Below are 12,793 nucleotides of genomic sequence, written 5' to 3' on the forward strand. Positions count from 1 at the left end.
TTCTTTGCTTCAGTCTTTAATAGTGAGACCAGTTGTTCCTTCCAGCCCCCTGAGTTGGAAGACAGGGATGGGGAGCTGAATGAAGCCCCCATGAGACACCAACTTAGGCAGGAGTGTTGATCTGCTTGAAGGTAGGACGGCTCTACAGAGAGATCTGGACAGGCTGGATCGATGGGCCAAGGCCAATCGTATGAAGTTCATCATGGCCAAGTGCCGGGTCTTGTACTTGGTTCACAACAGCCCCATGCAATGCTACAGGCTTGGGGAAGAGTGGCTGAAAAGCTGTCTATTGGAAAAAGACCTGGGGGCGTTGGTCAACAGCTGGCTGAATATGAGCCCGCAGTGTGCCCAGGCGGCCAAGAAGGTCCTGATGATCTTAAAGGTCTTTTCCAACCTAAATGATTCTATGACAAATACCTCCTTCCCTTTACCTGTAGGAAGGATGCTATGTGACATGGGTAGCACAATCTAGGTAAACTGGCAACATAAAGTATGGTTCACTGGAGATTTTTCACTTCTCCCTGTTTTGAACAAGCACTTGTAATCTTGCTAATGCAACTACATAAATTAATAAAATTTATCTGTGATAAACATTTACCTTACAATTTACAACAATAAAGTAAATGATCTAGTCCCGTACAAGTCAGTAACACTAACCAGAAAATGACTGCCCTTCTAATATTTGTTGAATAAATGCATACAGCAGTTTTTTCCTCAAAGAGTTGTTTATAATTACAGTGACAGTGCGAACAAGTGAATTAACTTTCTTGGCCTAACTTACTAAAGTGTAAATGAATTAAGACTTTAAAAGTACAAATAAAAGTAACAGCTGTTTCTACACAAATATATTTTCCAATAAAAAAATCTGTTTAGCATATTTTTAAAAGTATTTGAGAGAATCAAAGCAATCTTAAGCTATCAAACATATGTTGATTCCTGTAAGTTTCCCTCTCTGGAGCTCTTTCTGATTTTCAAAGGTTCTGAGACTGAAGAAATGCCAAATGTTCCAATTTGGAAATAAATATGGACAAAAGACAGTCATGAAAATGGCTGCTCTACTTTTAAACTTTCCATAGTTTTCACATTTCAGGGGAAGGGTATGCTTTTCACCAAGTGGGACTGAAGCAGTTTCACCTTTTCCTCTATAAAAATCTGCTTAAGAATCACATGCCAGTTATTGCCAGAGGCATCTTTTAAGAGAGTCCTCTGAAATGGTTAAGCCTAACAAGTCAAGTTCAGGCCTCCATCAGATAAAAAAAAAAATGATACTAGCACCTGGGGAAGAGCAGGAAGCCTCTCAGGTTCTGGCCACAAATATTTTATGTCCATGCTCCACTCCCACTCCCGTGTCCCCTCATCTCCTTCTCGCTCCTTTACAACTTGGTTTCAGTTGAGTCCTGCAAGGTGGCTTCTTCCAGTCACCTGCCTGATTTCCTAATTTGCCCACAGAGGGTGTACTCAGTGAATGCCTCTAGGAGCACAAAATGCACCAAAACAAAAATCTCACCCTTCTATTGATGAAAAAGAACGCTAAAAAATCATGGAAAGCTCAAAACTTGAATTTTGCAGGAGTAAGCAAAGCAAAATGGTATAGCTTCCTATACCAACAGCAACTCCCTTTTCATTGGTGGGACAACAGAGTTGCTAAGCCAGCAGCAGACTTGGCCAGAGTAACATACATGCCCCTAACAAAGGTAGACGGAGCAGCCAGCTTTCTTGGAAGGTAGACCTCAGTGTTAGCTACGGGGCCATGTTACCACATGAGCACCATTAGCCCTCAGCATAACTGCCACGTAACAGAGGCTTCCTCCTTCGGGAGGCAGCATATGAGAGACCCTACTGTCTCCTTGGTGGGGCTGTCTTATGCTGGACTGAAACACAGCTCAAGGCCAGCCAAAACACCTCCACTTTCTGACCTACTGTTTCACTTTTCACAACTCTCTCAACAACGAGAACCATCTCTGCTTTCACCAGTGCCATGATTTTTTTATTTATATTTAGCTGCAGGCATTATCCTCCCACTCCTTGGGCATATATGGTTTTGAAACACGCTGTGCAGCACCAAACTGTTCCACTCCTAGGCTCCGGCATACTCTGGTAACTCCACCTGAGCAGAGCCTCAGCTCTGAGTGTCCTTAGGAATACATAGGCTCAGACACTTTAAGTGAAAATAAATGTGTAGAAGGGGCACATTTTCAGCCCTTTAAAGTATAACTGAGGTAACCAAATTCAGTTGAGATAGCCACTTCATACACAAGCTAGTACATCAGGAGCCATTTAGTCTGGTCACACACCTCCAAGGTACTTTCTTTAAAGTGTGATCAGATCAAATGATGGGCAGGAATCGTGGCAATCAGATGGGTGAGAGAAGCACACTTCCTACTGCAGGTCCAGCTGGGTTATAGGTCTCCATGGACGAAAACACACCAGGACTTCTCATCCACTCAGAAAAGTTGTATGTCAGCCGCAGGCAGAAGCAGGGCACTGCAGCATATGTGCATAAGTAAATTGTGCAACTCATTGCCAGTGTTTTAAAAAGGATATGTGCATGTTTTAGCCTAGATTCCTACTCGTCCAAACCTCAGTCACTCAACACGGCTTCAAAATACATTAATCTGTATCTTAAGTGCAACTTCATTAACTTGTTCAGTGCAACAATATGCCCACCAGCATAGTCATAAGGACCAACAATTCCAAACACAAGGACAGAAGCTCAGAACTGCTGAGCTTTTCATTAGTCCTTGGAAAAATTAAGGCCTACACCCACTGTTGCCACATGTGACTGATTTCTCTCTCCACACACAAGATGTATTAGCCCTAAGACGTGCGTGTTCGTCAATCTAAGGTGCTAAGGCACATTAAATGGAATCCTACAAAACCTGTGAATTCACTTCAGAAGATCTTTTGCAATTATCTACTCAGTTGCATAATGAAAGCAACTTTCAGAGAGGCTGTAGTAAACATTCCTTCCTAATGATACCTGTTAACTTTGAGGTTTTGATTTATTCTATCATTTCAAGTCCAGTGCAATTCAATGTTAGATAAAAATGTCCACTTTCTGGAGCTCACTTCATGGACCTCTTGGGGCATCCCCCAAAATTCTGTTTGATGGACAGTATACATACCATTTCTCTTCTGCCTTCATCTTTCTCCTGAAGTTTCAGATGTGCAGATACCTGGAACGCAATACAGTGGAATTTGATTTTGAAACAGTCTGAAGCACAAGAACCAGTTACAGTGGCTGTCTCAGGCACAACAGCCCAATGTACCATTTAAACAACCTCTTTCAACCCAGTCTCAGGGAAGTTTAAGTGGAACTATAATGTTCAAACGATAAGCGTCACATATGCCTGTGCAGTAGGTAACTGAGTATAATCTGGCTTAAGCAATCACTCAAGCATCTGACAAAAAGTGCATTAGAAAGAAAGGGCATTCTGCAGAAAGAGCTTGAGATGAAGATGGGAGAGTCGTGTTTTTAGCATAGCCACTACTAGAGTAGAAGTAGCCAAGAGACCATGCTCAAGTCAAAACAGCACTTTGCAGTTGGAACATGGCACATGGGGAGAAAGGGAGAAACAAGCTTATTCAACCACCATCCAAGAAAAAAGATGGTCAAAGGCTCATTCTGTGCAGAACTGTAGGTTCCATTCTCTGAGAGGTCTACAGAGTACAGGCCTTAGATTTTTCTTCTAAATCATAATGCTGGACACAAATTGAAAACAATAAAGCTAAATAATCTCAGACAACCCCTAGAAGGATGAGCCTGAAATGGAATTCAAGTCATCATCAAAGTCCAAGCACTTACATTGAGTGGGATTAAATAGAGACAACGGCTTGTGGCATTACCAGGAGTAAGAAAATGTGCACAATACACAAAGACTCCTCCATTTTCTCCCAGCCAAATAAACTAGAGACAGACACAAAGCTCACCATCATAGCTTCCTGGACAGTCAGGTGAGGAAGCAGCATGTCATCTTGCATGATGTAGCAGGAGACTTTGCGAAAAGAACGCAGGTCACGAGGCTGTCCATTGATGAGAATTTCTCCTTTCATTCCCGTCTCTCTGAAATGAACCAAGAATATAACCAGGGGTGAATCTTGCCCCCGCTTGTACTGCCACAGCCCTCAGTATGTTGGAATTCTTAGGTAATTATTGCCCAGTATGGAATAAAACTGACACAGTGAATAGAAACTAATTTATTTCATGATTATGCTCTCTTTCATAAGAGGCTTCATGCAATTTCACTGAAAATTCTGACTCCAAGTTAGGACAAAATGTGTGCTGTCTTATATGAATGTGTGAAAAAAAACCTAAGCTATTCAAGTGATTTTTGCTAGGTTTCTTTATCCTGTTCCTTATGCCCTAATGACAACAACACAGAGACACTCTGTATTTGGCCATACAATAGGGGATTCAGGAAGATGAACCACAGTCACTTCACACATCGCAGTTTGGTCAAGAAGGCATCAACATTATGAAAGCAGCGACTAAGAAGGGTCATTTTTTTCAGTGCTTATAAAATGTGATTTAAAAATACCACAAACATAAGACACTGAGTCAGATTTGTTACACAGCTAGAAAGGAGAAATTTTTGTGTGTTTTGGACTTTAAGTTGCTTCCTATTTTTGGATCTGACTTGTTAACAGACAAATCCTAAGTGACTAGAACAGGAAAAATTGAAAAAAATATAAGCAATAAGAACCTAAGTCAAAATCTGTGAAATACCTGTTTTCTATAAACAATGGCCAAGATTTCTTCTGCTGTTGTCTCCAAGAAGCTATCAAGCTAGATGATCTTATCTTACTTGGGATTTTCATTGTTACTGACCTGTATCCTGCTAGAATGTTCATGAGCGTTGACTTCCCAGCTCCTGAAGGACCCATAATTGCAACAAGCTCTCCACTGCTGAACTTCCCTGAAATTCCTTTCAAAAGGGTCTTATAACCTGAAAGAAGAAAGAAAAGTTCACCAAACCCTTCACAGTCACGTCTGGTGGGCAATGGAAGTTTATTTCCTCTAAACGATGATGACAAAGAGGCATTAGCAGGTACCCACTAAGAGGCTGATGCTAAGATCAGCACACTGTAAAAACTATCAAAAGCCAAATTCTGAGTGGGAGTGGCAGCCTCCTCTCACTACACAAATGGTGTGGTGGGATTACAGGATTGCACACTCTTGATTTCCTCTAGGAAAACTTTCAAACAGGCCTAAGAAACCTTGCTGCCACTTGCTAAGTGTCTTCTCAGAGTATTCTACTAGGATGCTGGTGTCTCCGTTACCATATCTAATACTCCACAGCTAATGTAACTCCACAGCCTTGGAACAGACCACCCTCCAATTACTGCAGTTTCAGTGCCAAAGATCTGCCCTCTCACTAAAACAACTCCTCCTTGGAGAGTAATAGTCATGATCTAAAAACCAAAGCCCATTTGTTCATTCCCTGCTAGAAGAGGTATGACAAGAAACAGCAAAAGGAGACCTACAGGAAAAGACAGTCTGCTTCATTCTCTTATCATGAAGGCTCTCTTATCCTAAGAACCGTAAGGGCTTGTCTAGACAGTGAGACTGACCACAGTAATTCTGTAAAATAATTCCTAGGGAAATACTAATTCCAGATTAAGAACATACAGGGTTTTTTACCCATTTAGCTTAATCCACTTCACAAGATCATGCCACAATAAATATCTCCTGGGACAAAGGTTTTCTAGTGTTCTAGAACCACAACACCAACTTAGTATCTCACCTTATTCCTTAATAAATTACCTTGGCCAGTGAAACTTATTTTAAAGCCCCAGACTCCATGTTACTCTACGTGTAAGAAAATTGGGACTCCAATGAGAATTCCAGATTTTCGCTTAGTTGTATACACTTTATCCTGCCTGATTCCCATTTTAAGGCGTAACAACCGGGTGAGGAGGGTGGAGAGAGCCCTGATCGACATTTAAAATTTTCAGGATCGCTCTCCCTTTTATTATTTTGTTTGCTTATTTCAATTTAATTACCGGTGCTTTTAGTTAAAACTTCTTCTAGTCAAAAAAATGTTAAGTAAGGTGTCAACAAACAATCTTATGCATTGAAAATGTTTCTGTAATTAAATTAAAACCAAAACAGAAGGGTGGGAGATCGATTCACGTACAGTGTTGGGATGTGGCAATCCATTTTGCCATACTGGTGTATATGCAGGCAGCATTTATAAACCTGATGTAAACTACTCCAGCATTGTAATTATCATTAATATAAGCTGTAGCTGGAACACTTAAATGCTGTAAAAAAACCACCTTGTCTGCAAGCTCCTAGAAAATGAATGGCAAATTATCTTCTCTTTCCTCCTAACTCCTTCATTTCTTGGTTTCCTTTATCCCCGCTTAGCATTCTCTTTACATCTCCTTCTTTTCTCTAGTCTACATTCACACCCTTTCAATGCCACAGAGAGCAAACTTTTGCACAAAAACATTAATGTCATGCTGCCATGGGACCTCCCAAATCCACAGCCAATACTCTTCTCCAAGCTGTCCCCAGCCCAGGAGAAAAGCAGTAGCCGTAAAATCTCTCTCTAGAAATATTTGGTTCTGCCATTTTCATGGCAAACGTCCTAGAAAATGTAACTGACCAAATGTACCAAAATAACAGCTTGCTCGAGTGCCTTTTTTAAACAGGCCAGCAATTTTTCACTCTAAAATTTTGTCCTGGGCCTGAAAGAAACAACTTGTTATAGAAGCTGTAAGATATAACAGGTATGAAAACAGTGCCTGTTCATGGAGCAAGCCCTAAGAACAAAAGCAATGACAATCTATTGAAAGGAAAAACTGCTTTGAAGAGAGAAATCCACAGCGCACTGACAAGGTCTAACAAGCTTGTTCCTCATGCCAATGTCACCACCTTTTGGAAATCAACATTTGAAGGAAAAGCACAAGGAAGAGATAAGACCTTTCACACATGACAATATTTACGTAATGGGATCTATAGAAACAACGTACTTCATACTATCCCTTAAATGTAATAAAAGCCAGCTACCTCCCAGGCCTCATACGGAATTTGTAAGGAACTCAAACACCAGACTTTACCGCTATTTATTTGCATTATGCACACACCCACAAGTTACATCCAGTTGGAAAACTCTTTTTCACTCCGGTCAAAAGGTGGCCAAGTTGGCCTGTTGTTAACTTCCACTGGGACAGGAATTCCTTCACCGAGTCCCACACGTAGTGCACTCACTGGTGTCCCTCTCTATTCCGTCTGCCCCACAAGGCAGTTCAACATGACAGAACATCACGTGGCAACCTCACTACTACAATCTCTATTGTACAGGCTTGTTCTGACCCAGATTTCCAGGGCAAAGGGTTCTTGTCAGAGTTCTGTAACAGTCAGCCCATCATGAGTGCCAAGATCAGGACAGTAAATATTGCACAAACTTATAGGGAAGCGTAAATAATGTGTACAGCCATGAACACTGAAGGAGGTAAAATACATGCCCATCATCTGAAAACGTCTCAACATATGCACAATTACCTAAAATTGAAGCCCTTTCTCTTACTATATATGACTGCGAGACCTCACGTTACATCCATTAAAGTCACTTTTCCAAACACCATTTCACAAATGATAATCAGTTTATCTTTAATTGCAATATCTTCCCCCTCGTTACCTGCACTTGTTTCTGCCCCTCTGATGCAGATCTCCATTTTAAGTATCCTGCACACCATGTTAAACCAGAGCAGGACACATCTCTGCAACTCATTTGCAAAACAGTAGAGGAATATGATTTAAGGAGAGATAGAAAAAACTATGAATTTCAGATCAGGATCCCAATCATTGGCATTTAAAGTTGCTACAAACTCAAAACCATTTCTTCTTTTGACTGGAAGCACATAAGAAGCCTTTCTATTACAAAGGTTAATTTAGCAAACCCGCAAAAAGATTTGACACTGTAGCAATAGCGTGGTGCCCAGTATAATCCTTTATAAGGAATTAAAGTCCATAAGTAACTACAGTCTTCTCTTTCAGAATATTGAGGCTAATCTTTAACTGAATCAGTTGACCTAAAACTTCTATATTGGGCCACATGTCTTTCACGAGAAACAGATTATGCATTTGGAGGGGATTGTATTGTTACAGTACAGGGACTGTTTCACATCCATCCCGTATATTAGGAATTTCTGACCACCTTCAATCCCGGTTTATCTGACCTACCTCATTTTCCTTAGATGACCAGTTCATGATCCATACAGCAACGAGTGCCCATACACCAGCGCTTAATGAAAGACTGAACCTCAAAGCAAACTCACCCCAAGCCTGATGCATATTGTGGGCCACTCACTACAGCGGCCATCGCCTTTTGGACTGGACTTACATTAAGACCAAGTTTAGCATCATGATTTTCGGGTGTTTCTCTTAAAACTGCTTCGATTTGCAATGGAAAATAGCTTGGATCCTTTCAGTTTTCCAGTGTCCCCTCCTGGAGTTACTGCAACTTCATCCTTGAAAATATATTTAGGGGCTGATGCCCAGGGTAATCCAAATACCAGTTTACAAGAACTACTTAAAACACCAATTTGTCAACAGGACATTAATGTACCATCACCAACCAGAACAAGCACTCAGCAACTTTCTCTGTCCAACCCACTAAAAGCAGAACACAGAAACTACGAAATCAAAACTGAAAGAGAAAATTCAAGCGATGCAAAAACTTTTGGTGTTAATTTCACCTCACCTTACATTCCAGAGTTCCACTGCTTCTCCCAGAGAAGCGAAATAGAATCATGGAATCATGGAATGGTTAGAGTTGGAGGGGACCTTAAAGATCACGGAGTTCCAACCCCCCTGCCATGGGCAGGGACACCCCCCACCAGACCAGGTTGCTCAAAGCCCCATCCAGCCTGGCCTTGAACACCTCCAAGGTGTGTTTCATTTCCCTGTATTAGGATTTCCCATGGGAAGCAAACTCCAGGCACTGTGACACTGGACCAGATTCGCAGCCAGAAACACATGACCAGCCTGAACAGACCCCCATTCAAGAGGCGGATTTCCCTCCCCCCCTGGCTGCAGCACAAAGCCCCACAGCAGCCCCTTGTTTAATGAGCTGATCGAGGGTGACCTCTTGTACCGATGAAGATGGCAGGGGAGCTCCTGTTGCTCAAGTCACCAAAATTTTTGCTAGTGGATTCAGCAAGGGAGAAACGCGTTGATGGATTTATCTGCTTCCTTGTGGATTCTACAAGGATTTCTGGGGAGATTTGCTTTTTTCACTCTCACAATAATTATGATTAATCTGAAAAGAAGCAAGCCACCTCCTCCCCATGCTTAGGGTAGGAGCGCATGCTTCAGAATGTGTCTGAATCAGCACCAAAAAAACACAACCAAAACTCACTCCTACCCTTACAGTGCGTTTCCTCAGGTAAATACCACCTCTAGGCTTTTGACTAAAATGCTTCATTCATTTGCATTTCATTGCCAGTAACACACTCATGTGGTACTCAGAGAAATGTCACACAGAATCCTAGAAGTTTCCAGGCGTTGTAGCCTAATTCTGCATCCAGTAGGCACCAAGAGCCCTTCTCAGGTCCCAGGTGAGCACAGCAGGCTTTCCCGGCTCGCTGCAATTAGAGCAGGGTTTGCCCTTCCTAATAAATCTGAACTGTTTTCTCTTTCACCGCAAGCTCTTCTGAAGGTAGGAAATAGCTGCTGGCACCCTGAAGTACCACTGGCATGAAACTGCTCAAACGTTTCTCAGAAAATTCACTGTAGTAAACAGATAATGTAGGAAATTTCACCTCAGAGTTTGGCAAAATTATAAATGACTGAAAAACAATCACAAGCAGCATTTTGCACTTAAAAGGCAAAATCAAAAGCAACATAACCTGCTCTTTCCACACTTCCTACCTGCAGCCAGGTAGAACTCCATCATTTCTTAATTAAAATTTTTTATACAAGTACTATATTTTGTCTTTTTGTGCTGCTTTTCTAAATAGGATGTGATTTTTCAAAAACCTCCAGCTGGAAATATAGAAGAGACTCAGGTAAGTACTGTATTACTGACCTGCCTCACTTAAATACCTTCAACAAGCAATACATTTTTTTAAGCAGCAATTTAAATACACAATTCATTTACAGTACCATCAATCAAATTGCTCGTTAAATCGTAAGAAGAAACCAGGGCCATCTCTTGGCACTGTATACTGACCCTGTTCCATTAAAGAAACTCCATTGGATTTTCCTATTCTATTCTAAAATTTATAGGCTTAATTCTCCTGTCATCTCCTCTTGTTTCAATCAAAAAAAGTATGCCAACATCCAGGGAATTCTCCACCACAAAACCTGAATAAGGGAAGGGGAACCAAGGTGCCACATCCACACCTTTCGCTGTGAGGCAGGAGTAGGGAGTCTTCTATTATGGAAAAATGCTCCTTGCAAATCTGTGACTTTGCTGCTGTCCCCAGACCCACCATACCCACACTTCCATGGCTCACGACCATTCCCTTCATCACCTACTGTGCATCAACACAAGTAAGGGAAGAAACAAAATAAACAGGTCACGTGTCATATTGAAAGGAAAGTTAATGACTTAAGCATGAAAGAAAGAGCTTGCAGAGGTCCATCCAGGCATGGAAAACATCCTCATGATATCTGGCAGACATTTCATTTGTAGACTCTTTAGATTCGTATCAGAAAACTGAACAGCTGGGGAATGCTGGCAGAAACTCGACAGAGAAGCACAAGATGAGAAACACACACACACACACAGAGATAACAGCTGAAGGCCAGATTTACACTAGAAACATTTGTAGATGTAAAAATACATTAGCTAGGCAACATATTTCTTTATCATTTTTGCACCAGCAAAAAGTCTTTTCCGTACACCTAGATGTAAATATATCAACAAAAACTCCTCTTGTCTCGTTCTCCTCGATCCATTATTCACTTTCTGCATCTCAGCCCTTGTTCTCCTTCCTTAGAAGAAGCCACTGTCATTGCAAAACATTGACATGTTTACTGCTGCTAGAGACTACACCGACCTGCTTCATCTAACCGAGTTTTATCCCTGCAGGGGAGGGGTGAGCAAGAAGCGGCAGCACAGAGACTCCTGTGAAGTTCCTGGAGAAAGCTACCCCATATCGCAGCCCCATGGATTCTCCCTCGGTCTCCTGGTGCTTTATTTCCTCTGCTCTGACCCTGCACTGGGGGAGCACCTTCCTGAACCCCAGAAGCAAGTATGCACTTAGGGCAGACCAGCAGGTTGGCACTGCAGAGCACTGAGGGGCAGTGACAGTAAATATCTTGCATTTATTGTGCTACTTTCTGGAGCGCACGGTCAGGAGCACGTAGTCTGTCTGCACATGAAAAGAGGTGCGGGTTCCTCTTACTTGCACATAAATAACATAATTGTGCGTGTAAATTAGTTCCTGATGATTTACAGTTCCAATTTACAACTTGGCAGCCACACAGCCATCCAGTTTGTGCATGTAATCACGACAGTCGTACACACACCAGGAGACGTGTGGAGCGACTAGTAGCTATTGCAAGGCGGTGGCCCAGTTTCTGGGTTTGGGGCTGTCTGGAGCATATAGTTTCAGAAGCAGCAATAGAAGATGAAGTTACTACTGAAGTGGGCGCTGTTATTCTACCCCTTCTTCCCAGGACACCTTCCCATCACTTTTCCTGAGATGGTCTTCAAGTGCACCTACACAACCAGTGAGGACAGAAAGCCCGTCCACCTGGAAACTGTTCCTGAGAAATTAAGAACAAAGAGGACTTGGTTTTTTTTCAGCTGCATGCCAGGACGAGACTGTGTGGGTCACAAGCAAGGTGAGGAGCTGGGACGGCCCCTTCGGCCTCTAGGGACCTTCCAGCAGTTTGTGTCACCCAGGAATCCGTCCCTTAAGATACCTTTTCTTGTCCATTCTGAAATACAAACAGGGCTTACAGGTTAAATGAAATTACCCCTTATGCATAATTCATGCTGGGCCATTCAAACCATTTCATTCCAAAATGGACCACTTGTTTGCTTAATTTTAGTATAAAACAAAAATTAAAACACTTCCCAACCATAAGATGAAGATACCTTTTCTAGGGTATCTTCAGGTACCCTTTCCTAGGGGCTTTTCACCTAAATGAAAGTCAGTTCAAAGCCAGGGTGTTTCCATAAATCGGCGTATTGTCAGGGAGATGTTTTCCCTGTATTTCTAATTCTGATACGGACCAGCCAGGGCATCGTGTTGCCCACTCACTGGAGTACAGAATGCTTTCCTCTCAGTGGTATAGACAGGGTTTATTAATGTTTAAGAGTTTGTAAATTCTCAGATAAGAAGGATTATCTGTATCAGTTGACAATTATTTAAATATTCTGAATTAAAAAAAAAACACTTTTGATGGGGATTATTTAAATGGACATTTTTTTCCCAAGATGCCCACTGAGCTCAAAGAGGCTTAAGTTTAAAGTGAGTTACAGGTACCAACACTTGGGAAGAGGCATCTTCTTACTTCCAGAAAGCATGTGGGACAGAAATAGCTTTCCTGACAAACACAGTGAATAAATATATTGCTTTAATAATAGGAACTTCCCTAATTGTACATTGGCCTGAACTGTGAAGCCTGGAGGGCAGAGTCACACTAGAAATAATAAACATGATTAAGTTTAACTCTCTACCAAATACAACCTATATGTAAACTCACAGGTCATTGGCTCAGGGCTTCCACCATCATTTGTGTATCACAAGGGAATAAACCTTTTAATTTTTCCACTTTAGCTTTAGAATTCACACATCCATATATTTTTATTAGATTCACATATCTCTC

The 12,793-nt window shown here is 41.7% G+C and overlaps 1 protein-coding gene across 1 annotated transcript in view; it reads right to left on the reverse strand.

Annotated features, from left to right (window-relative positions):
• The window catches only part of ABCG1 (ATP binding cassette subfamily G member 1), a 70,493-nt gene that overhangs the window by 20,189 nt on the left and 37,511 nt on the right, over window positions 1-12,793 (reverse strand). Inside the window, exons 2-4 of the mRNA XM_014938199.1 lie at window positions 4,829-4,946; window positions 3,931-4,063; window positions 3,126-3,176 (exon numbers count right to left, since the gene is read on the reverse strand). Coding sequence (XP_014793685.1) covers window positions 3,126-3,176; window positions 3,931-4,063; window positions 4,829-4,946 — 302 coding nt within the window. The remainder of the gene's footprint in view (window positions 1-3,125; window positions 3,177-3,930; window positions 4,064-4,828; window positions 4,947-12,793) is intronic.

Source organism: Calidris pugnax, unplaced genomic scaffold (assembly GCF_001431845.1).
Source record: "Calidris pugnax isolate Ruff unplaced genomic scaffold, ASM143184v1 scaffold25, whole genome shotgun sequence".
Taxonomy (NCBI): domain Eukaryota; kingdom Metazoa; phylum Chordata; class Aves; order Charadriiformes; family Scolopacidae; genus Calidris; species Calidris pugnax.